The sequence below is a fragment of the Lates calcarifer genome, linkage group LG23 (assembly GCF_001640805.2).
Source record: "Lates calcarifer isolate ASB-BC8 linkage group LG23, TLL_Latcal_v3, whole genome shotgun sequence".
NCBI lineage: Eukaryota > Metazoa > Chordata > Actinopteri > Centropomidae > Lates > Lates calcarifer.
The window spans coordinates 16573445-16600542 of NC_066855.1; the positions used below are offsets into that span (position 1 = coordinate 16573445).

The following is a 27098-nucleotide window of genomic DNA, read 5'->3' on the forward strand; positions in this document are numbered from 1 at the left end:
ATGATCGTAGTCCTTACAACACCATACTGAGGGACTTATTTGACTCTTCATTTCATTGCTAACATCAGTCCACAGCCTCCTCACCTGACTGTGAAGCCCTTGCTGGCCTTCAAGGCACTGTGAGAAGGGGAGTTGCTGGCACTTCTGCTCAGATCTTCCACTGACTTGTCCATAGTCTTGCCCTTGTCTGTGGGCAGGGAGCCATTGTCCAGAGTGTCTGTGTCATAGCTGTGGGGAGTCACAGTTATGGGAAGAGAGTCAGAGTTTACTCTCATATAAATATACGCAGTCATGAGATTCTTTGATACAGTGATGGGAAGTGACTGTGTGAAGAAGATAAGATAATACAATAGTTTCAGGAATGTGAAATAATGGTAATTCAGGCTGATACCTACGTGACAGCGCTATGGGCAAAAGACAGATAATCCACAAGAACATCTAAGCCTTGGTTTTCCTCGTTTAGGAACTCCTGAGCCCAGCTGCAGGGAGAAAATGTGTTTGAACTCAGTGGCTCTGCTTTAAACAGTGACAAGCTGTAGAATTTATAGAAGCTTTCTAGAATTTCAAGACTTGTACAAAGATATTGCCAGATTTTCTTGGCTCACTTTTAGTTTGTGTGATTATAATCAGCCTCTTTTTCTCACATGAGAATTGACTCACCCAATATGATTGGTCCTCAGGGAAATCTCCAGCTCTCTCAGGACCTGAGTGGATTCCTGGACACGTCTCTTAAACTGACAGAACACAGGCAAGGTGGTTATCAGGTCAGTGAATGTTAAACTATTCAGAAAATGTCAGAGATGCCAGAGTGCTTTAGAGTAATGATTTGTAAAATGGACTCTATAAACAGGCACATTTAAAAAACACATGAAATAAACAACTACTATAGCTGCAGACTTAATGGTTTGGAGGGTGGGAGCTTTGTTGTGCTAACAAGGTGTCATGCTCATGAGGAGGATTTTTCACAACCTGGCAACCCAGGTGGCTCATTACTGATCTGTAAAAAAAGGGTAAATGCTTATTGTCTATTAATAAAGCTGTATTAATAAAGCCTTATGAGAAAGTCATACCCATATATTTTGTGCTTGTAGACAAAATATCAAAAAGTCTAATTCTACTCTTCACTCATTTTTGATGTGATATGTAATTACTGGATTTTGACTTTGTATAGCAGTATATCATCCTCCTTCAGTGTATTTTGGTGTAACAGACATTTTTGACAGAATATATCTCCAGTCTTTAACTGGCCTGCAGCTCTGTTCTGGTTCAAGATACTGTAGGTGTAAAAGGCAGCAGCAGCATGGTCAATTCTGAGAAACAGTGCACAGTCTATAGTCAAAATGTGCCACAAAAAGCAAAATTTTATCAAGAAATATGGAGATAGGAGACTTCTTTCAAAAATCATGTCAAACAGGAAGTCAGCTTCAAACTGAGATGTGAATTTGTAAGGTTGTACCTTCCGACTGACTCCTCCATGATCCAGATAACTCTTCAGCTTCTCCAAATACGCAGAGGGTGGATTCTTTACTTGAAATCGCTCCTGCAGATACAGAGAAACACACACACACACACACACATACTTCTAATTATATTTGATTGCTCTACTGCAGTGAGGGTGGGGGCAGAGGGCAGAGCTCAGCCGGGGGGTTTCACACAGGCACTTTGATTACACAGCGTCTCTTATGCAAATGGTTTTGATCTTAACGAGCTTCCAGAAATTATTCTTCTGTGGTGCAGCGGTTGCTCTCTCTCTGTCTCTCTCTCTCACACACACACGCATGCACGCACACACACACACACACACACACACACACACACACACACACACACACACACAGAGTTCAGCTACACCAGTCCCACTCATGCACTTTAATTAAACAATCTATTTTATCAGTTTCTGAAATTTGTCGAGGGGAAAATACAGTAAAAGCTCAACAAGGATCAGTGGATTTTTTGTGCAATTAGAACTATCTTTCAATTACGAAAAGCAGCATGAGTCGGTTTATGACAGTGACAGGTGTCCTCTGTCACTCTCCCATCAGGACGCAGGTTGTTATGGACCTACCTGTGGTTGCTACGGTGATGTACAATATTGATGAGCTTCCTTGTGTGTGTATACAGTATGTTTGTGGGTAGGGGTGTTTTTGTGCGTTTGGTATTCACATTGCATCAGTGTATTGATTGACCTACACTGGTTATAATTCCACTGCCTGTAAAACAAGGCCCATTTATCGTGTTATTGTTAAAAAACAGATTCAAAGTCACCAGGTCACAGACTGTTTGGACAAAATCTAGAAAGCTGACCCACCTGGTCACAGATCAGGTCCCACTTTTTCTCGCTGTCGTACTGACTCAGGATCTTCACCTTGTCTGGAGGAAGATTCATGGTGTTCTGAAAGTAGAGAGAAAGAAAAAAACAGATGAAGGCTTTTGGCTTTTGTCTCTTGTGTCACATTTTTCCTTGTTGCCATTTCTAAGTTTAATTTCAACACCGTTATAACAATACCAGCTGAAATCACTAAAGTCACCCCTTTCTGTAGTCATGAACCACTGTCAAAGCGATTTTAAATATTTTTTAAAAACCTGCAGTAAGGAATCTTTGCCTCCCCCTTCTGACAGTGAGAGTAATTACAATCTGTGTTTGTCCTCACTGTGATCTTAGAGTGACTTCTGAACACCAAGTTTCTTTTTTTATCATCAGAAATCTTTCTTGGATGCTTCCTAGATTTTTCTGCCATAATCTCCATCACTATGTTGTGCCCGCATGGAAATATTTCCACAAACACCAGTTTTAAAACTATGCTGACCACAACGTGTTGCCAGTGAAGTAGCAGTAAATTTTTTAGATATTGAGTATGTTGCAATTTTAAAATCTGATGTTAACAGTGTTGGTTAGTTTTTAAAACAACTCAAAGTGCAAAACAAGGATACAAAAATATATACTGTATACTTCTACTTAAGTACATTGTAGAGGCAAATAATGTTTTTTACCGTACTGCAATTATTTCCCAGCTATAGTTACTTGCTTTTTTTTTTTTTTTCTGAAATGGACCAAAGTGCATAACAGGTACTTTTACTTTTGGTACCATTAGAAATAGAAGCAAGTAAAGGAATGAAGTGTGATGCTGAACTCACTTTGTTTCCTTTAGACTGGTGGGTAAACAGCTGCTAATGCTAATGTCGGATATGTAGCGTTAGCAAAAGAAAATATTCTCATGGATCTCAGGATTATGTTCTGAATTATTAATAGACTCAGTTAATATTCTAAACTCTCATGTTAACCGCAGACCAACCAAACAGTCAGGGAAACAATATGATATCAAACACTCAGGGCTCCTGGACACTTCATTACTATGGAGCCTTCTTCAATAATTCATGGCTCTGCAGTAAATGATTTCACTCAGAGGGACGTTACCGCTCTCTGTCAGTCACTGGTCCAGTACTGAGTTACTGTGTGAGTCAGAGGTCTGTGTTTCTGCTTGGTTGTAGCCTCACTGGTCACTATCAGTCTGTTGTCACAACACATCTGTTGCTAACGACACACCGCAGTGTCACTCATCACCTTCTTGTGAACAGTGACGAGTAACAGATTACAAAATTATTCCAGTGGTGAGGGAAGCACTCTGATTGTTAATTGTAAAAATACATTAATAGAACTCTTACATGCAACTCCTACTGAAGTAAAACCACAGAGATATTATCAGAATAGTGTCCTTAAAGAATCAAAAGTATGCTTTATACTATTATATTATACAGTATGATCATTATTGCCGATGCATCACTGTGTAAATAGCTTTTGCTGTTTTGTTTGGTTGAAGTGGAACTAATCCTGACTTTTATTTTCTGTTGAGTATTTTTATCCATAACAATGCACTGCATTTTTAAAAATATACCATGTTTTCCATCTAAAATCTTAGTTTGTTAAGTAACTATACTCAGAATAATTATATACAAGTAGAAAGTAATGTGAAAAGAAGAGACTTAAGTACAAGTACCTCAAATTTATACAATGACATTCCACCTCTGAATTAGTCACTTAGAAAGTACATTTTAGATTTTCTAATGTGCTATAAGGTATTTCTGAATTCATAAGCAGAATTTGTTTAGAAAAACACACACTGATCCTGCACATTGATAAAACTGCAAACAAGCGGCGCGTCCTAAACTCTTGACGTCAGTTGTTTGCAAGATGTCGTAGTCTGTGGTTTATGTGGACAAACTGCCAAAGGCTGCCAAATCTCTCAGATGTAAGAGTTTCGTCCCTGGTATTCCTCACAAAGTTTCTGAGAAGTCCAGATGAAAGATTTTCAACCCACACACACAGACATGCATACACACCACTTATCACACCCATTAATGCACTGGTGGTGTCCCATATATTAAGTACATTCCAGCGCAGAGACACAGACACATCAGCTGCACTAGTTATAACCCACACACATGAAACTGGGCTAGTCGACAGGCGACTCCCACTCAAGGACGACAGAGTTAGCCGCTGTGTCTCCTCACTTTGTTTTAATGCTACGCATCCTCCTCATATTTTATCTGTTCCCCCTTCTTGTCCGACCCTACACCTCCTGCTCCCGTCTTAGTTACTGAAACTGAGCGACCTGAGCATCCATCGTCAGCACTGACTCAGTCTGCTGAGGAATGTCCAGCAGTGGTTACTTAGTGGTGATTTACCTCAGGGCCTCAGAGCTCGGAGATAAGCCTCAGCTGAACCACATGGCCAGTTTTCACATTTATGTTTTGTTCTTTTATCATATTAAATTAGGGTATCTGTTGGTATGATTGGTTGTAAAGTGGCAAAATAACTCAACCAGAGCACAGTTTTTGGAGATATTCAGCTGCTCTCCGTATTTGCTCCTGATTTTAAAAAAATGAAGCAGTCAAAATATTAAAACATACTGTGTAGACAGCCTGCGTGCCATGCTGAAAAACAGGGCCATAGCAAATTCCAAATAGCACAGTAAATCAATGGTGCTGTGTGTTGGATGTGAATCTGATAAATCAGGGCTGGTGAATGGAGCTGTTGGGTCAATAAGTGCTGGTTATATTTGGCCAACTGGAAACTGAAGAGAGAAAAACAACCTTGGTTTACTTTGGTTTTTCCAGTGAAGAGCTTTAAGGGAGAAATCAACAGTAATCATACACAGCTGGATGATGATGGAGGTCTAGTTAGTTCATTAATTTATAACAATACAAAAATACAAAGAAACTTTAAGGCTTACTGGCTCCCTTAAACCTGACACGTAGGCCTTTGAATCAGAGTTTAGCAATTTCATCCCGTCTGTTTAAAGGTACTGGCTCGGTTTTAAATATATAATTTAAAAATGTAAAAATTCTCTCTCTAATCGTCTGCGTCGATGTGTGTCGTGTTGCTCGTAGATACACAATGCCCACTAAGAAGCAGGAAGACAGAAGACAGTTGCATTAGTCTGGCAAGTTGGCGGCCAGCAATGGATGAACTAAAGCAAAAATTTGCAAATGGAAGATTCTTAATATTCCCAGTGATCACAAAATCAAGCAAAGAACTTTGTCTTTGAACAAGAAAAAACTATAAAGTAAAGCCTCAGGTTCAAGTCAGGCTCAGGTCTCAAATTGGTCCATATCAGGAGGGTTTGATCGGGTAAGACAGGGTCTGAGAGGCACAGGTACAGACTCAAATCTGAACAAAGAACTAAAACACCCAACCAACTACAACAGTAAAATACTGCTGAATTCTAATACTAATACTAATAATTTAATACTGTCATGTATAATAATAATAATATCAATCACAGGGAGAATATTTCTGCAGGACTTTACTGTGTTACTTTCAGTGCATTTTTCTGATAATACTTCTGTAGTTTTACTTTAAAAAGCAGCAGGACAGTGTGTGTGGGATCAAGTCACTGTGTGTGTGTACATGGTGATGAGGGAACATGTCACTCAGTGCAACAGTGATGTGTTTTTATAAGTCCTGGACAACAATAGAGCTCTGTGGCTCAGAGGAGTAAGATACATCAGGCTTTGGATACAGAATATGACCAGAGTTATCCAGTTATATCAAGAGGACTATTTTGTAACATGCAAGTGTTAAGAAGCAGAACAGCCCAGCTGGCATTTTGCACAGCGAGGCTGTTATGGCTCTTTACAGAAGAATCTTTTCTTTTTAAAGGTTATCAGCTCGGCTCATCCGTGTCTAAATTCAAGACAACAGATTATACAAATGAGCACAGGGCTGCATGTGTTGCACTGAGTAAGTTTTTTTTTTTTTTTTTACATGAACAATTACACACACACAAAGCACCTGAACAGGAGGAGTGTGTATCTGCATCAAATGTCAGCATCTAATCAGATCATCTCTACATTCACTGGAGTACTGTAGAGAAGGACTGAACCACTGTGCTGTACTGGGGTCAGCAGGGAGTTGTCTGTGAGGGAACACAGTTATCAAGCCTCAAATTTTAATGAGTTTTCATCCCAAGCTTGCTGATGGCTGTGTGTCCCTTTTATACGCACTAAGACATGATAAGTGTGAAAGCATTCAGCCATTCTTATCACACTCAAATTAGCACTCTCTCCATGACAACCTGCACAGTAACTGCCTCAGTATCTAAGAGCCTTACAAACCCTTCTAACTCTGCTGATTTAAGTGGCATTAAAAAGTAAAATCAGTGAGCTTTGCTCCTGCTGTTTAGATGCATGTTTAATGACTGGATGTGAGCTTGATTTTATCATAAAATATAAATGTGATGCGTCTCTAATTGTTGTAAAACGTAGGATTCCAAGAAAATGAGGATCAAACTGGCAGCAGAAGAGGAAGACAAGGAAGTGGGACGTTTGTGTCGCTGAATGATGCATGGTGATGCATTCCTGAATTCCTAAATGTGCTGACTGTCCCAAAAGGACGGATCAATGGAATTATGGTTGCTCACAGAAACAGCCTGTGTTTGCAGCAGTGACTGAATAATTACTGCAAAAATCTGGGTTCTCCTTCCTCTCCTCTGTCTCTCCATGAGGCTGTCTACGTTCTGCATATAATCTGATTCGACTGTATGACATCCAATCACATGTAATTCATCAATTAGTCAATCAAAAGAAAATTGATTGGCCACTATTTTGATAATTAATTAATCATTTTAGTCATTTTTAAAGCAAACATTCCAAATAGTTTCTGGTTCCAGTCACTTAAGTGTGATGATTTCCTGCTTTTCTTCATCACATCTGATATCGAACTGAATATCTTTAGGTTCTGAGATGTTGGTTGAATAAAACAAGTGATCTGAATACAGCACTAATGGTTGTAGGAAATTATAACGACATTTCAGACAAACTGATTAATCAAGGAAATAATCTGCGGAATAATCAGTAGTGAAATAGTTAGTTGCAGCCCTACATTGAACACATGTACACATCAATAATTCAGTTAATTAAATTTCAGGAGGAGTTGTCAGTTAGATTATGGTTTCCCATTACTGCTAAGTGTAAGATATTTGGGAATGGAGAACAAATTAGACAAGGTTAAAAGGATGTAAATACACTGTATGCACAAAAGTATAGAGACACCTGGATACCTGTCAGTCTCATGTAAAGAGTCTCTAATATTCTGATCACTCTGACCAGGCCTGACAAAGGAACAATTGAAATATCTCCAAAACTGCTAACAAGCGAGTAAATGTTGTCTCTCTTTCTCTGGCTCTGGTTCTGCCTGTAAATACAGTACAGAGATGTACATTTACAATTCCACCCACTGCCGCATTCCCTGTTGGGAAATATGCAAAGTGTTATGTAAAACACAGAGGAAAAAGTGCTTCATGGGAAATTCGGGTATGACTAAAGCCTTTTATCAGAGTCACAAACTGTGTTGTGCAGATTTCTGTTGGTTTGTTATTGATTCTTTCAGTCTGAATGCTGCAGTGGCATCAGACAGGAGAAATCATAATATGAAGAAAGCATCAATAAAAGCTGCTCACAGAGAACCCCGCTGGGTCATATCACACACAAATGCTGAACGCTCACATGCAAATGAACGTGTTGTACTCACACACACACACACACACACACACACAGAGCATTATCCACCCTCCATATCCACACCACAGAGAGGAGACTGTCACTTTCTCTCTCTCTTGTCCCCCTGAGCCTCTGCAGAGTGAGACCAGTGGCAGTTTGCAGCATCCCTCACTTCTACCTCTCCGCAGACAGGCAGAACAGGCAGAACAGGCAGCCTGCAGCCCGGCTGGTTTGTATGCAGACAGAGTATGTTCTCCACTTAACACGGGAGATTCGCCATGCACACTCAGCAGAAGATGTTGGGGCTGAGTGGGTGAGGTGGTGGGTGGGGGCTGGCTTGGTGGGAGAGATGATCTATATTTGGTGGGATACAGTGGTGATGTAGCAAATGTTATCAGAATGGGGGGGGGGGATTATGATGTTTTTGATACAGTATACAGTTCAACTGCTGCAGAGTGACGCCTGTTTTTTCTTCACATGAAAGACAAACTCATGCACACACACACACACACACACACACACACACACACACACACACACACACACACACACAAATACAAATACTGCAAATATTTAGATATTCACTGTACACTTTACTCCATATAGAACAGGAGAGAAGAGTAGTCTGTATCATCTGGATTAGATCAGAAGATATGGTACAGTTTAATTTATGGAAAGACAACATTATTACTTGAGTATTATTATTCTGTGTTGTGTGTGGCCTATTTAAAGGCATAATATACTGGATTTTCCCTAAAAACACAATTTGTAGACTCATACAGAAATAATAATACAAAGATATTTTAGACAGTAATGTTTTTCCAACTTTTTAGCAACAGTTTGATGAAGCTGCTGTCAGCGCTCCCATGGACAAAACCAGGTCCAAATATGAATCAATTTCACAGTTTGATGAGGAGGAATCTGGCCTGCACTGAGCCCCGACCTCACCCCCTCCCAACACCTCTGGAATGAACTGAACCACAGACTTCCTCACCCAGCACCAGTGTTGGTTACTTACCTCAGTATGGAAAGCAAATTAATGCCTGCGGTTTTGGAGATAACATGCTGAACAGTCACGTACAGTATGGGTGTTGTGCCCACATACTTTTGTGAATCTGGCATAGTTCAGCTCCAGATGGCAAATTCAGGCAAATCAATGTGTATCTCAAGTCACACATGACACATCTCTAAAGCTAATTTCTGCATGTGGGGTCTCACTTTGCAAATTAACGCTGAGAATGTTTTATTTTTGTAATGTAGGTCTGATGCATGTAGGTTAACCACTTTGCTAATGGAAACCAAAGAGACAGATTTTCACGCTTCACTGTGGTGATTTGACACCTTTGTAGCTTTTTGGAACTAAGCTCATCATTTAAAGGAAAAGCAGAGTTTTAGTTCAGCTCTAATAATGCATCATAATAGTGATATACAGTATAACTCTATTAATCGTGACTGAGATTTTCCTGAATGAGCCTCTTAACTTTTTAGTATGTTCAGCTCCTTGTTGTGCATTTCTTTAACACTCTTAACTAGACATCTCACCTCCGGAGAGAGTGAAACCTCTTTCAACACTAAACTATTTAACTGTAGCTACAACTGACAACACTGAGGTCATGTCCTCTGTGTCGTTTCTGGACAATTTATGAGTTTTAACAACTTGCTTGAGGATGAGTTCACCTTTCACAGTTCAAGCCAAATTACACACAATGTTTTTTGACAGAGTTTGATCATTTTAGACTCTGTGTATTTGAAATGTGACTGTTTTCCATAAAAGTGTTTTGTGTTTTTCCATCAAACTTGTACATTTGGCACAGTGGATTTACAGAAAGAGCACATGTGAATTACTATTTATCATGCAAGTCGTTTTTTGGTGCCTGGCATTTCTAACATCCCGTTAAACCCCAAAATAATTCTCATCACTTGAAGTTTTAAGTTGAATTGATCTGAAACTAATCTTAGAATCAATTTTCATTATTATGGCTGCAAGTTCAATGATCTTTAGTCCTGTCTGACCACAAAATAAAGAGATGGTTTGGAGATATCCCAATGACAGAGAGAGAAAAAAACCCTCAGCTCCTCAGCAGAGGTAATTAGAATTGTGGTCCTGCCCTAAGAGGGAGTGTTTTATGCTCACACACATCGATTGAACTGCCTCAGTGGAGGGGGATAGCATTTATCATGGCTTTAATTGATCACCATTCACCTTCAGGAGGCTGTTCGTTTGAGTATACACTCACTGACAATAAGCCGCTGAGCCTGTCTGTTTATGTTTCATGCTGTCAAATCACATATCAGCTCAACATGATGTCGCATATCATCAACCATCTCAAAGGCTCGGATGATAAGACTCAGAGAGGAATGAGAGGAGGAATGCAGTTCACCATGCAGCAAGCCGTCTGGCCACATATTGAACATAACTGCGCTGCAGACTCAAATCTCTCCCTGCCTTGTTTTCCTGTGGTTGTCACCACGAAGGCATGAGATCAGCTGGTCGCTGCCCTATGTTGTTGTAAACAGGAGACGACCGACAGCTTTGTGAGGAAGATAATGACGAAAAAATCAAATTATGGTCGAGGAATGCTGATCATCGAAGGACACGACTTAACAATTTTGTCCCAGGCAATAAAAAAATTCATTAACGAAACCTGAAGCTGCAGCTAGAGGAACAAAAGCCAGCTGGAGGGATTTACAATAAAACCACAGGTACAACCACAGTATGCTGCTGACCACTAATCTTCTCAGCTGAAGAAAATGCCCTTCATTGTGTCTCCTGTTACACTACATGACCAAAAGTATGTGGACACCTCAACATTACATCCACATGTGATTGCTGAACCACTGGCATTAATCTGCTGCTGTAACAGCTGCCACTGTTGTGGTTTCAGTCCCCAGATTTCTGAACCTGGCTGCAGGGATTTGAGTCACAAGAGCATTAGTGAGGTCCAGGAAAAGGTGACGTTGTGTGACAATGTTATTAGCATTGCAAAACCTCACAATGAGGAGGTCGGGGTGGATGGGTGGGTCAGCAACGTGAGTGAACACAGGAGAGTGTTGTTTGTGTCGTTTGTAGCTTATCACAGTGAAATGTGTTTTCTTTTAACCATGACCATGAAGCTTCCCAGCAGCAGAAAACTAAAATCCAACATTAGGTACCTATGAAGTGTATCCAGACAATAACAGTTTTGGGAGACATTGACAGACCTGATGCCAACTGTGGCATCAGATCCAGAAAACACTCACTTTGACAATAAGAAATAATTATTACCCATTCAGTTTTACTCTAAAGGACCTTTTGTTATGCTACTGATTTTGCAGTCTGCATTTTAATTCATCCCAACGGTGTTGGATTTGGTTGAGGTCAGAGCTCTGTGCAGACCAGTCAAGTTCTTCCACAACAAACTGAACTGAAAACTTTTTTCTGTGAGGAGCTGGTTTGCTGCACAGGGGGATTGTCATGTTGGAACAGAGGAAGGCCCTCTTCTAACTGCTGCTGCAAAGCTGGAAGGACACTACTGTCTAAAATACCATCGTGTGCTGTAGGATTACCAGTCCCTGGAATTCATATTCATTGGAGATAAGGGGCCTGTGTAAAGCAGAATACACCCAAAGCATGTTGTCAGGGTGTCCACAGACTTTTGGCCATGTAGTGTACAACTCCTTGTAACAGCTGATCTTCCTCAACAAGTAAACAAATGCTATTTTAAGCTGTGCAGAGGAGAAAGTAAAAGTTTAGTTGCACCCCTTATTAAAATGTAAATAGATCTGACTTCCCTCTTCCCCTCTCCCCTCTTCCTCCAGCAGACCATGCAGTGAGCCTAATACTGCAGTAAGCCCCAGCATAAAGGAACTCTTATGTATCTTTCCACAGTGGCATTGTGTACCTGGCACAGCGATAAGCTTGTCCTGAGGACGTGCACATTTCCAACATATTCCAAATTCTTTGTTTCTGTGTATTGTTTGCCCTGTGCTCATTTCTTGTGTGTGAAAGTTGACGTGTGTCCTGACCTGCTGTGCACATCACTACTCACCAGCACTGCACTGAAGCGCTCCTCCAGCTCCTCTTCAGGTGGCATCGGGAGTTTCAGCCCCGCGGTTTGTTTCTGGGGCCCCGTGGAGCCCGGGGGGCCCGACACCATCTTGGCCTCCTTCGCCTGGGGTCCCTCCACACTTCCCGCTGCGTTCCCCATGACTGTATGTTCGATAGATCCGAAAACACGCACATACACAAAAACCTTCGCACTCGAAAATCAGTCTCTGCCAAACACACTGCTAGACCATGTATATACAAACATGAGGCTGTGCCTAGTTATTCAAAGTTACATTACAGGCTGTGTGTGGCTCTGGGCAGTGACCTTTCATTATTTCCATGACCCCTCTCTGAAGTGTCACTCATTACTCGTCCATATTCTCAGAAGAGGGAGAAAGCGGCGGAATGAAATCCACCCCTGCCTCTGAATGAGAGTCAGACCTCGCTCAGATCCCGATGCATTATGAAACCCTAGAAAGAGGGAAGGGGATATCCTGGGAGTGACAGACAGAGTGACAGCTGAACAAGTGAAAGAGAGGAGAGGGAGGAGATAGGAGTTCAGAACCTGGAGGAGGATGTAATAGGAGGAAAAATTAAAGACAAGAGGACTAACAGAAAGGTTTCACTTCTGTGTCTCCGTCTGCACAGGTGAGGCAAAAAAAAAAAAAAAAAAAAAAAACTCTGGAGGAAACTACTCCCAAAGCTGCAGTGCTCTCAGGTGAAGAGACTCAGTTGGGCTTGCATGTAATCTATGGAAGTCCTCCATCTGCTGTTGGATGCTGGGAGTCTCTGGACCTTTTATCTCCATGTCCGGAGGAAAAAGAGAAGAAGAGAGGAAGGCAGAAATCCAGCGGGCAGCCACTCTCTCTATCCGACACACGGACGTAGGGAGGCAGCAGGCAGCAGAGGCATTACTCCGAACAGCAGAGAGCAGGAAGATCTGAGCTCTCTGGGTCCTAAAGCCTCCATGTACCGGCTACACTGAGGAAGAGAGGGAGGGAGAGAGATGTTTGGAGCCTGAAGATCATGAAAAGAAAAGGGCAAACAGAAAAATCTACAGAAAGCTATAATGAAATTCTCAAATTTAAGAATAATAAAAAAAGCAACAAAAAACATTTAATAATTTAATCAATAAAATCATTTTCCAGAGCCCAAAGTGATGATTGGATGTTTTTTCACACTGGAGAAAATTAAATAATGATTTCAGTATCAAAATAGTTAATACATTTTCTGCCCATTGCTTAATTGATTAACACTTACTACTCTGCCAGAATACAGCGTAAGTAAACATACACTGATGAGGCCTGAGGCCTAACTATCTTTACAGAATCACAATTCAAAACATCTCGGTTTTAAAACTAAAAGATATAATTTTTTGTAGCAAATGTATGTACAAACTTCTCTTTCTCATCGCACTGTTGTGTGTTGACCATCACATATAGTGATACGCCTTTTCAGGTTTTACCCATAGCGAAAATAAGGCTATTCAAACAAAGGTATTTTAATTAGAGATGTACTTGCATATTGTCACCAGAAGGGGGCGCACACCTCCTGTCTTTACGACACTTCTGCATGAAATCTACTCCTGTAAACGCCCCGTGAACGTGCGGTGAGAGAGGTGGCGTCTGTCCAGTTATCAGCGACTCCGGTGAGTTGAAGCACACTGTCCTTGCTAGCTTGCTGCTAGCCATCCTGGGCGGGGGGGCTAGGCCACATTTGTTGCTTAAATTTAGACACCTTTCATAAGAACCGGTCGGAGAATGCCGTATAATGTTTCCAGCATACTTTGGTGCATATAGCGTTACAATACCAATGCTCTCAAAAGACTGCTAGTGCTAGTCGCTAACTCTAATTGCTAATGCTAATTCCCAGAAAGTATTAGTTGTGTATTATGGTATTACTTAATGCTAACTGTTTAGTGGAATTGATAGCATGGCAAAGTATTAAAGGTGAATTGCATCACTCTGTGTTGACTTAGAAATCATTCTGGTTTAGTTGAGGTTATTCACTATAATGTTTGTGGCGCAATTTGTTCTGATTATAAATTTGTTCATGTTAAGTTAGTAAGTAATGATGATTCAATTTATATTCATGCAGATGGGAACACATTAATATGATCTATGAAAAGTGTTTAAAAAATGATATGTTTCAGGGGAAAAGTGGTTTTATAAAAATAATGCATGTAATAATGCTACAGTACCAAATTCCATGAAATATGCTAATTTATCTTATTGTGTTTAATATATATATAAGGAGAGAGAGAGAGAGAGAGAGTTACTGTATGTGAAGATGTGCTAAATGATAAAAGAAGCTGATGAGGTCTCATGTTAGAAGCAAAGAGAGCAGATTAATTTACTATTCTTCACACTTTCTGTGGGTTGGTTTTTTTTCCAACCTTGAGGATTTGGTGATTGTGAGCCCAGTCTGTGGAATTGGTGTGGCCTGCAGTGGGATCTGTCCACAGAAGACGTCTGATCAGCTCAGCTTCATTCATTTGGACACCAAGTAAGAACACTTACACACTATTAGCTCTACCAGCAGAACATTCAACAGACATTTACAATGTCAGGGAACTGAACCCTTGACTCTGACTCCATAACATAAAGGAGAAGTGCAGTTGATGCCTCTAACTCTAAGGGAACAAATTTTCTCCATTTTATTTACTGTTTTTGAAAAGCTTTATTTTACTGTTTTTATGTTTTGTGGTTGTCCATCCATTGGTCTGTCCGCTCCTTTCCCGTGAACGCAAAATCTCAGTAATGTTCTGAGTAAATTTCTTGAAACTTGGTACAAACATTCACTTGAACTCAAAGATGATCTGCTTAGATTTTGATGACCAAAGGTCAATTTGACTTCACAAAACACATTTTTGGACTTAAGTGCAGAATTCCCACGCTTATTAACTGGGACTGGGCTGCTTGGTGGAGGCATACAACCCTTAGTTGCACACAGGGTAAGACGTGCATAGATAAAATTTTAGCTTTTTATAATGGAAGCAGCACAGGCACAAAAAATCTAAATACATTTTATTCTTAGCTACTTCAACGTCAGCGTCCAGTATTATAACATGCTGGCTCACTGTAATTCTTTACATAGGTTACTGGGACACAAGAATAGAAGGTTGATACTTTAGTTAGTTTCAAAGTGTAAATGAAAGCAGCAGTGGGTGTTTTCCAGATGTAACAGCCAAAGGTTGGCAGCTCACAGAACCAGATCTCTCTGTGATAAAAGCCTCATTCATACTTTTGTACATGTTGCGTCATCACAAACTCTCCTAACACCCTGCATCCTAACAAACCACAGTTGTAATGTGGCTGCTAAAGAGGATCTCACAGTTAATCAGAATCATAAGTTGTAAAGCAGCAGTGACATAACTTTGTACTCATGGAGGGCCAAAGGACTCCATTTGTTGGCTGCAGAATGACTGGAGTGTTACTGAAAGGTGGAAGCAGCTGTTAATAAATAATGAGTGTCACGCTGATACCTGTATGTCTGGCCACACCTGGTCAGCAGCACACAGGACATAAGGCACATGCCAGGAAATGAAGCGTGACACATTCAGTGGAGGAGCTTTGTTCACTGGGTTTACACTAAGTTAGAGTTTAGCTGAATATCATGAAACCATGAGCACTTTATTAGAAACACCTGTAACACTTGCTTATTCATGCGATTATACCATCAGCCAATGATATGGCAGCAAAGCAGTCCAAAACATCATGTGGAAACAGGTCAGAAGCTTCAGTTAATGGTCACATCAAACAGCGTAAGGATAAAATCTCTTAGTGTCTTTGACTGTGGCTGGTTTGAGTGTTTCTGAAACTGCTGAACCCCTGGGATTTTCACACGCAACAGTCTAGAGTTTCTACTCAGAATGATAAAAAACAAAAAACCATCCAGTGAGTAGAAGTTCTATTGAAGTTCTATTGATGGAGATGCCTTGTTGATATGAGAGGTACCCTGATTGCTGAATCAATTAGTAAAGTAACTGACAAGCCAATCAAGGGAAAATCACTCACAAGTGACTTGTGGATGTGAAAAGACAATGGCCAATTTTCAGTATTTTTTGACACTTTGGACCAATTCTTCAGTTCATCAAGAAAATAATGTGCAGGTTAATTGATAATGAAAATAATTAGTTGCAGCCCTGTCTAAAAGATGTACTAAGCCCTATGGTCAGACTGAATTAACAGTAGTTTCACTTCACATTTTCACTTCAGTAACTCTAGTCATTTTTTGGTTTTGACTCTGAGGTCTGGGACCAGGCTGGTATACAGAGTATAAAAAGTGAGTGTCAGTACATGTGGATGTGCGACAAAAGCTGTTGTCTCTCTGTCATAACCATAAAATAACTTAAACGTAACTGGTCAGAAGCACCGTGCAAAGTTACACAACTTCAAACAGTGGAGTCAGGCTTCTGCATTAAGTTGGCATCTAGTGGCCAAAGCACTACATTGCAGCTGAAGAGTACTGTGCTCTTTTCCTTTGCCACAGCCCTGTCATTTTGTACCAGTCTCTCTACATGTAGAGCTTCTGCTTTCATTCAGGAAGTGTTGAGATGAAGTGGACTCAATAAAAGCACTGTTTACAAAACCCTTTAAGTTATTTTGATGTAATGATAGTAAAGCTCAAACTAACCAGTGGTGTTTGGGGAGGGTTCATCTCCCTTTATATTCAGTTGAAAGTAGTAGAGCTGCAGTGATTAGTCAATTAACCAATTAGCTGGTTGACAGAAATTAAATAAGCAAATATTTTAAAAATGTCTTTCTGGCCTGTGGGAAATTGCGAAATGCATTTTTGCACCATTTTCTTACATTGATAGCGAAACTGAAGGGCAGATTAATTGATCATTTGCTATTTTTTACGGTTTAACATAATGATTGTTTTCATGAATTTTAATCCTAGTTTCTTTTATTGTTGTTTACAATTTCTTCCAGTCAATTTAAAAAAATTAGTGGCACAGACTGATCAGTGGAGAGAGCATGAAAATCACCAGCTGTCTTTCTGCAGAATATATAGGGTGGGGACATGCTTGGTCTACAACAATGCTTAGGTGGGTGATACGTGTCTAAATAACATCCTGATGAATGTCAGGACCAAAGGCTTCCTAGCAAAACATTGTATTATAATGAAATGATTAGTGTTACTCACTTCATCTGTCACTGGTTTTAATGTTGTGGCTGATGGGTGTGTATTCTGCAGAAAGATGGCTTTTAGAAGACTTCCACTAGATGGCCAATTTTAACCATTAGATACATCACAAGGCCACACATTCTGTGCAGCATTCCTATCAGTATAATCTGAAATTTACCAACAACAGAGATGTAAACAAGAAAAGAGAAGCTTTCTTTACAAGTTAAGACTTGCATCACTGTGTGTGTGGCAGAGGGGGGTGTATGCTCTGAGGAAACATTTAAAGTGCTTCTCCTTGCCTGTGTGTTATGTATTATGGTAGTGCTGCCTATGAGGCAAGTGGAAAGATGAGTCTTTAAATTACTAGATATACATCAAAGTTTATTTAAAGATGCAAGAGAAATATATACATTAAAACAAACAATCTATATTTAACATTTTGAGAATGAACTATTAAATAACAAATAAATTCAACTCTATTTACTATGAAAATTATAATATATGCATGCAAATTTGTGATAAAAACACTTATATTCTGAAATCCTAAATTTAATCAAAATGTTTGACTCATTCAGCAGACAAAACACCCTGTGACGTCCTGTCTACAATGGAAATGAAACACTGTTTGGAAAATTTGTGTCAACACTGTTGCAGAACTTCCCACAGATGTATTCACAGTTTCACCTTCTTTCACCCTCTGTCCAATTCTTCCCAAAACCAGCCCCAAAGTGCTTTAAGTCTGGAGACTGTTACCAACAGTATAGAAATATTCTACAGAACTTAAGCTTGTTGAAGTAAAAACATAGCACCACTAGGTTTATGTTTGCAAATGAGGTTGTGGTTAGAATTATGAAATTCTGTAGAAATGCATCAAAAGCTGAAGTGGCTCTTGGTCATCTGCTTTTTGTCACCTGATGCCTGAAAAACAAAGTGCTTATGATAACAAGTGTTGTGTATCAACCCTTGAGACTTTTTGAGTAACAACCAAAATGTGTCAAAAGCAACAAGCATTTAAAACTAAAAGGCAATTGCACGTTCATCTCTGCTAATTCCGTTGTCTTCTGTAGCTGCAGGAAGTAGTGCTGTATATAAGAACTGTGGGAAAAGTAATTAAGAAAAGAAGACAGACTGAATGCTCAGAGGTTCATCCAACAGCAAGATAATGACCCAAAAAAAAGCAAAGTACAAGTGTGGTTGTGGAACCTCTGCAACAGCTTTTAGACAAACTTTCCCTTAATGTTTCATTTTTGTTGTAAAAAGAACATCATGAGTAAGTTCACAAAAAAGTCCAAAAAAAAAGGATTAAATTACGATTTAAGATTCCATCTTTCTGTAAATATTTTTTTGCTATTTTTTATCCTTTTGTTCTATGCTTTAGTTTCAGAGTTCCCAGAGACATTACAACAGGAAAGATAGAGGCGCCCTAAAACTTTTGACCGGTAGCATACCTCTTAAATTGTCTCAACAACAAGCACAGACCTTAAAGAAATAGGCCAAAAGGCCTGTGGTCATTTAATCACTGCAACTGTATAGTAAATAGTTGTGGCTGAACAAATGAATAATATAAATGAATAACAAATCACATTTTGAAGATAATCAATGGGGGGGGGGGTCTATAAGCCTGTCTATACATATACTGTTTATACTGTGTACCATTTTACTGGACATTTTGTATGAACACTCATATTGAAAACTTTACAGTGATTCACAGCCCTAATTAATATCTTTGCAGACTCCACATCATTTATCAGGTCATTGCTTCTGTATAGTAATTGTACATTATGTTAACTGAAGGGGAATGTGTATATAAATGATGCAGAGTGGACAGTTCACAACCTTATCAAATATTATTTGCTTGCTGGAAACTTAAACTTGGTGGACAACTCTGTGTCATTGCTAGAGTAATTGCGTTCAGGGACTGTTGGAGAGCAAACTGAGAGCACTGTGAGAGCAGGTGACGATGAGGAGATGGAGGTGGAGCTCACGGTCTGTGGTGCCAGGAAGGGCTCACATGGGCAGCCTGAATCATGGATGAGCCTCAGCACATCGTTGCGGAAGCGTACGCCTACCAGGGCATACAGGATAGGGTTGAGGCAGCAGCGAGCGTATGCCAAAGTGCAGGTGATGTACTCCAACAGGAGACTGCAGAACTGCCCCGCCATTTTACGAGACAGCACCACAGTGTAGGGCAGCTGGAACATCAGAAACACCAGCACCAGGGCCACCATTAGCTTCAAGGTGCGCTGCCGATGCCACATCTTCCCTCGCCGATGTGTGTTCCCTTCCCACAGCACTTTAGCAATCAAAGAGTAGCAAGTCACCATGATGAGGAAGGATAGGCAGAAGACAGCAATGATGGCTCCATTGGTGGCCATTTTGACTTTTCCACTATTTAGCATGACACAGTATTGTATTTCACCATCATAGCCAAAAAACACCTCCACCCCAGCGAAGAGGATTTCAGGCAGGCTGAGGAGCACCGCAACAACCCACACACCTAGAGCAGCTAGCTTCCCCCCTCTTAAAATCTGAGTGCGCAGCCTGAGCATCTCCTGAGCTCGTGCTACCACCATGTAGCGGTCGACGCTGATACAGGCCAGCAGCAGCAGCCCACTGTAGGTGTTGATCGCATAGCTGGCACGCGTGGCCTTGCAGAGAGGAACAGAGAAGATCCAACCCAGGTGAGTGTGGACGGCCTGTAACGGGAGCGTGAGGAGCAGGAGGAGGTCGGCCAGCGCTAGGTGGAACAGGAAGACATCAGTCATAGAGCGAAGCCGGAGACGGCGGTATAGGGCAAAGGTGGCAATCACCAGGCAATTTCCCACCACGCCCAGCAGGAAGATGAGGCAAAAAACTGAGGTCTGGAACATTTTGATGGTGAGCTCCTGCTCTCCAGCCTCACACCATTCAGATTCATCAGTGATTTCTGTGGTGTTACTTGTATTCCAATATGAGTTGTTCAAGTCAAAGCCTGACCCGAAATCTGAGTAGACATCATAGTCAGGGTTGCTGTAAGCCATTGCTGGTGGGGGAAAAATGAAAACTAGTAAATATTTTTATCTTGCAAAGAAAAGGATTATTTAAAAAAAAAAAAAGTTAGTGAAATAAAATTAGTGAATGGTCATTTTAAAAGGTAGCTGTTAAATGTGTATGAGAATTTAAAACATTTAAAGGACAGGTTCAGTTTTTTTCTCAATTCTGTCTTAAAACAATAAGTAGAACAGTAAGTAAAGTCTATAGTGCTTGTTCTATGTAAAAAAAAAAAAAAAAAAAAAAATCTTTTATCTCATCTGAACCTATTTGTATAAAACAATTATGGAGATATCATCCAAAGTTTTAGTAATTTTAGTACAAATGCACACTGTTTAAGTCTCATATTAAAGTATAAATCTGTTTTTAAAAACCTGGCCTTATTTTCAATGTTGTTCGTCATAAATGATAAAGACAAAAATCTTTGGAATCAGTGGAGTATTGAGCAAAAATTTTGTACCAGGCCACTGTAAACAGCTGCTGCAGTGTAATCCAACTGGGCAATTGTCCACATCAGAGTACGGTTTACTAAAGCGCTTGTTTTAGCCACTGGCAGGCTCAGATTGTTATTGTAAGTTTAGTAGTTTTACTCATTTCCACCACCACTGAAAGTCACACAATAACACATACAGGCAACACTAGACCAGACCTAATCCTAACCCTACCCCTAATAATTTATAGTGTGGCACTGCCACTTAAAGCCCTGATCGGTCAGCTATCAGATTAGTCTTTTAAAACTTTGTAGAACATATTTAAAGAGGAAGCAAAAGTCTAAAAAAAAAAGTTGTTCTGCCTAAGACAAAATCTAAAATTTAAAGAACTGTACAAGAATTCTATTTAATTTTTTTATTTAATGTTGCAGTCCTTGGGCCAAATAGCTGTATAGATTGCACATTAAAAACCCTCTATGGGTTGTCTTAAATGTTTTTGACATATTTAAATTAATATAATGAGTCATTCTAGGCCTCTGAAAAATGCCACTGTGAGCCCAGCTTGCGTGAGGACTAATTATTGCTCAAAAACATGTAGTGTTCCTGTAGACATAAAGCATGGGCTTTTCAGCAGAATACTGTACCTCACGTCACGATATCAGTAAATACCAGCTCCCATACAATCAGGCTGAGAGTGAGAGGCCTGCAGCAAAGCTCCTCATTTGAGTAAGCAGCAGATATTTTAGTCACTTTTGCACTTGGTTGCGTGAGACTGGCATCAGGACGTTGGCACAGGGGAAATCGTGGGTAGCGCAAAGGTCTACAGATCAGTCAGTGTCGCGTGCTAACAGCCTTTATAGGTAGTTCCACAATCATTTCATCTTTCACTGTGTGACTCTGTCACTGCTAAGGCTACTCACAATATTAAATTCTGCTCTTTAGTATTTTTATTTTTGTCTAACTTCTTAATTTGATGGCAGATGCAGAAATTAAGGAGTTTCTCTCAAAGGTAAGAGGAACACCAGTAAAGAGGGCAACATTTTGTAGACAGTCTCATGGGTGGAGCAGTACTAGGTGATTGGGATTTAGTCAGTATGTTGATTTCAGAATGATTTTCAAACAAACTATTTCCGGACAAGCCTAACTGGTTCTCTGAAGCTGTAGACTTTACATTCTGCAGTAAAATGTTTTTGTAGTAATTTAATTTGCTGTGAAATGTAGACAGCTAAAACGGAAGTCATGTTTTCCAGCTTGTGTTTAACACAAGTTAGGCTGTGTGATTTTGCAGTTTCCCTGAAGTTGAAAATCATGGACGGATAAACAAATTTAACAAAAAAAGATTATAAAATAAAATATTAATTGGTATATTGCTCAAGGAAAAAAGGAAATAATCACAGAGAATTTAAGTTTGAGTCATGGCTGAGTTAGAGGTGTTATCTGATGAGCCGCAACCCACGCTACGAGACAGTTGTATACTGATTTACAAACCGTTAGGGTGACCAGCCTCGTCATTTGAGTGAGGGGTTCCAACAACATCATCATCATCGTTTTCAAGTGCAATTTTAAAGTACTGATATAACAAAAAATACATTTGTAGTTCAAAATCCTACACCTTTCTTGTTTCCGTTTGAGCTTGGTGTTACAGGCACAGTTTGTGTAAAATATTGCACAATGCCATCTATAAACTAAATACAGCAGCACTGTTTTTATTGACCTCTGAAATTTAGATTTTTATGTCACAGATTATAAAATGCTCATCAACAAACTGCATTTATAAGGTTAGATGATGATAGTTCAGTACTTTACGGTAAATTTACGACCAATATGTGTCATTAGGGCACATTTTTTATCATAAGTAACAGTCTTAACCTATTTTAATGTTCAGTCATTCTAATAACAATATGTTGCATGTTGCTGGTTCCGCTCCTACTCAGGCTCTGACTCATCAGTCTCTTCACTTCTGCCTTTGATGCTTTCCAGATATATTTTCAGAGTCACAGGCTCTTTCTGCTATAAGCGAAGAAAGGCAAAATTTATAGCCGCATGTCTGGTTATCTTGAAATTGGTACAAAGACGGTGGCAACAGTGGCATGAAAATACGAGGGGGCTTCAAAAAGTTTGTGGAAAAGGGACAGTTGGAAAAAACAGTTTAAATTATGATGTTTATTTTTGCGTTGCAACATGCATTCAAGGGTTCATGTTAGAACATGTTATGACACGTTAGTACAAGAACGTACAGGTGCATTGAGATCAAAATCCCTGCATGTGATTTTTAGCTATGTACTTTTTCCACAAACTTTTTGAAGCCCCCTCGAATGTCATTTTTGCGTTCGAAGTTCATCAGGCGGGTTTTGGGCTTGAAGTTTTTTAGCAGCAGTATGACACCAACAAATAATTATTTTAGATTTTACACCTAAAAACATTTGATATTAGCTGTCAGTGTCACAGTAATAGCTGTGCTTTCAAGGACACTGTATTCTTTATTAGCAACTGAATATCACACTGAAAAAGCTCCTTTACAATCAGGATGAAAGTGAGATCGTGTAGTATAGTTTGAGTAGGTAGCATGTGTATATTTCAGTCATTTTCACTACTGTGTGTGACACTAGTGTCAGTTTGTTGGAGCTCTAAGATCAGCAGCATCACATGTCAGTACAGTCTGTTTCATCCTGCACTTGAGCAGATCAAGTACAAGATGATATTATATATTTTTACTTGTAATACATGTTTTTCCAGGGGAGACTGATGTACTGTACATTAAGTTCCTTTAGCAACAGCAGCCAGGAAAACAGCTGTGTAGTGTCTGAAAGTTTAAGGTTTGTTCCAAACTGACTGTAAAAAATGTATAATACTTTTATTATAGTCACTTTTAATATTAAGAGTGCAAATTCCAGGCTGTACACTATAATTTCCAATTGCTATTTAGCAGTATGATTGGGAAAAAAAAACTGCACGAATTTGCCTACGCATTCTCTATGTATGTTAAGTGTCAAGATGATTTTCTTTTAAACACAAATCATGTGAATATGAGTCATATGTGGTTCTGATTTGGGATGAACCACAACCACCAGACAGCTGCTTTAACAGATCCGTAGTGACAGAGAACTAATTTCATAATTTAAATCAGATATTGATAATCTATTTGTGATGTTTTAATCATTAATTACATACTTGCACATGCATATCAATACAAAATTGTTACCTTTAAGCTTAGTCATGGTTATAATCAGAAAAGGAATCAGAAAAACTTTGTTGTTATCTGCAGGGAAATGCTTTTGCTTCTTTATGAATGTTATACTTCTTTCATCTACCAATCTAGAAACATTAAATATTAATTTCCACTTCACAACTGTTAAGACTATCTTAAGTGACCTTACCTGTGCTGTTTGTGGTATTCAGCATGTCCTAAGTCCTCCTCCTTGTCTCTGTGGTGGAGATTTGAGAAGCAGTCACTCTTAAAAACAAGCCTGCGGGCTTAACCATAACCACCAGCCAATGACACTCACTCGCTTTTGCTGACCTTGCCTTACCCTTGTGCTGGCATTTATCACCACAAATTAGTGAAAGATTTGAGTATGAAACTGTGCATCTGCAGCACTGTCATATTCATGTGACACTCCTTGTGGGCTGTTCATGATCTGCCTTTGTATCAAGTCTGATCTGAGAAAAGTTCAGTTTGCTTCCTGATCTGAAAAGGTTTTGTTACCAGTCAACAGATATTTATCTGTCACTGCCATTGACACTGGATCTGCACGTAGGTTTTGTAACTGTAACCTCTATTAAGTACCTGGATTTTTAAATTTAGTCTCATTTTTGATCTGCTGTACACTTGCCACTGTGTTCCTTTTTACAAATATGTGATATGTCTTGATGAGAGCAGATCTGATTCAGTGAAACACAGAACATCCTCAGCACCAAACTGTAGGTTCAGCTGGGGGACAAAACCTTTTAAAATAAACCTGGGTGTGACAGCTGACTGGTTCCAAGTTCACAACCTTTCCTTGACGTCTTTTGAGGTTTATGAACTTGTCAAGTCAAAGGTCCCAGAAAGGGTGCAGGCATGGCCAAAGCAGAATTTGCATTTTACATTATGCTTTATTTCTTTAGGACATTGGGAGCAGCTCAGTCATTATTATTAATTGCTCTGCTGATTATTCTCTTGATAATAAATTAGTTATTTGGTCTAGAAAATGTCAATCATCCGTCCATTGTCCATCATAGTTTTTCAGAGTCCAGGATAATGTCTGCAGGTGCCTTGTCTTGTGACCAATAGTCCAAAACCCAAAGATATTCAGTTTGCAATGATCTAAAACAAAGACAGACTGGAAACACTCAAATTGAAGGAGCAGAAACAAACTAATTTATATCATTTTTGCTTGAAAAATTATTAAAATAGTTACTGATTAATTTTCTGTTGTTTTATATATAACATCACAACTGCGTGAGTCAGTGGTCAAACAAAATGTCATCACACACACACACACACACACACACACTGACACAATTACAACATTCACAAGGATTATTACAGCATCAGAAAGTACAGCTTTAAATTTCTTCAGATAAAATGAGTGTCTCTCCGACTCCATTTTGTTTTACAGTTTGTTTTGCAGTGAGGTGCATTATACCGGAAACCACGCTTTTTCTAATATGGCCCTAGATGAAAACACGGGTATGCTGATGTGTTCTAGATGTCAGTGACAACCTCTAGCCGTTTTGTTGTAACTCAGAGTGGTGAGGTCCAATAGCAGTCCTGAGTAGTGAATCGAATGGCACTGTGGTTAATAGTGTCCAGTGGTTTAACAGTAGTGGACATCAGGATTATTTCCATTATTGATGAATTGTTGTTTGGCCTCGAAGATGTACAGAATCAGGGGGAAAACCAAAACATAATTTGCTCCATCTTAAGATGTCATCACATGTCTTTTTTAATCCAAACAATAGCCAAAAACCCCAAAATACTCAAATACTAAAATCTTAAACTTGAGCACTTGGACCTGTTAAATATTTGGCATTTTTGCTTGGAAAATTATTTAAATGCTTAATCTATTATCAAAATATTTGACGTTTGAATTTCTGTTGATCAAATTTATCATTGCAGCTCTATACAGGATCTCTATAATCCAGTATAAATGGCATAATTAACAGCTTGATGTATTTATCAGGGTTAGTTGGAGAATCAAAGCTCCACACTCACATGAAATTAGGGGTACAACAACAAAATATTTTCATTATCAATTCATCTGCCAATTATTTTCTTGATGAATCTATTAATTATTTATGAAATTTCAGAAAATAGCTTTTAAAAAATCCTGTAAAATAACTTCCCACAGTCATAAAGATGTATTGAAATTGCTCATTTTATGTGACCAACAGTTAAAAATGCAACAATATTCACTTTAAAAGCACGACATGACAAACAAAAGGATCAAATTCTTAGGGCAGGAAATTCAGCGTTCCGCATTTTCTCTTGAAAAATGATGACTGATTAATTGATTAATGGACTGATCATTTTGGCCCTGTGTGGAATGCATTTTTTTCTCCCGGCAGTTTAAAACAAGCTTTTATTTAATAGAGTCATCTGGAATTTGTCAAAAATAGACTGGAACCTGAAGACAGCATACTACGCAATAGAGTTGGTGTTCATTTTATCTGGTTTGTTTATATTTTTTTGTGTTTTGATTTTTGTGCAGTATCATTTATATTGTCTGGTTGTGTTTTATGTATTTTAATGGCATTTCTACAAACAGGTACTGCAAACCAGCTTAAGTTAGCAATGCTGCTCATGCTATTTATTTGTCTAAAAATGAAAAAAAAAATGAAATGAATATTAATGAATATTAAACCATAAATAATACAACAGAGCATCATCTGCATAAAAACTTGCAAGTTGAAAAAAAAAACATTAACGTATAGAGTACATAGCAGGGGGTCTCTGTGGGACACCTTTATCATCCAGTTGAAAGCAGCATATTTGTTAAAATGTTGTGTTCAGTGGTATCAAAAGCCCTGAACAGATCTACAGTGAGGACAGCATGCTATTGCTTTTACTTGCACGTATGGCCAGGCAGTATGGCTAAAAATGTTATCACGATAAAGATTTTTATATTAGTCATATTGATGATTATCATTATAAGTCGAATCATTATTTTCAAATTAAACATTTAATGTTCTTTATTAGCATTTTTCAGTAAAATGATCATAAATTCGGTGATAAAAAACAAACTGGTTACAGTGGGTTGGGAGACATGACATTTATTCTACTTACAGGGACCACAATAAAGGCATCTGTTCATTTTTGTATACGTGTTGGGTGGTTTGAATTTGCCCAATGCCTGATTAACCCCTGTGCACCAATTCACACTGCAAGCATGTAGTGTAGAGTCGTTAACAACTCTACACAACGACGAGCATCTAACCACAGTGTTTACTTCAGCTCTCTAGGTGATGAGAAAACTGTGCGATGGTTTGCTTTGAATTGT

The 27098-nt window shown here is 39.2% G+C and overlaps 2 protein-coding genes across 2 annotated transcripts in view; both read right to left on the minus strand.

Annotated features, from left to right (window-relative positions):
- The window catches only part of LOC108892056 (formin-like protein 1), a 30509-nt gene extending 17346 nt beyond the window's left edge, over window positions 1-13163 (minus strand). The window contains 6 exon segments of the mRNA XM_018689494.2: window positions 85-228; window positions 396-479; window positions 661-734; window positions 1457-1540; window positions 2309-2392; window positions 12027-13163. Of these exon segments, the coding sequence (XP_018545010.1) occupies window positions 85-228; window positions 396-479; window positions 661-734; window positions 1457-1540; window positions 2309-2392; window positions 12027-12185 (629 nt within the window). The 5' untranslated portion in view covers window positions 12186-13163.
- Window positions 13164-17523: 4360 nt separating this feature from the next.
- ccr10 (chemokine (C-C motif) receptor 10) lies at window positions 17524-24274 on the minus strand. Its single transcript, XM_018689375.2, has 2 exons — window positions 23994-24274; window positions 17524-20177 (listed from the first exon to the last, which is right to left on the minus strand). The coding sequence occupies exons 1-2, from the start codon at window positions 24016-24018 to the stop codon at window positions 19003-19005; spliced, it is 1200 nt and encodes a 399-aa protein (XP_018544891.1). The 5' UTR covers window positions 24019-24274; the 3' UTR covers window positions 17524-19002.
- Window positions 24275-27098: the final 2824 nt, after the last annotated feature.

Excerpts from the sequence above, each read along its gene's own strand:
- ccr10 (XM_018689375.2), bottom strand. The coding sequence starts at position 24,018 with ATGCTGAATACCACAAACAGCACAG. Across the intron at positions 20,178-23,993 it reads GAATACCACAAACAGCACAG|CAATGGCTTACAGCAACCCT; the intron begins GTAAGGTCACTT and ends TTCCCCCACCAG.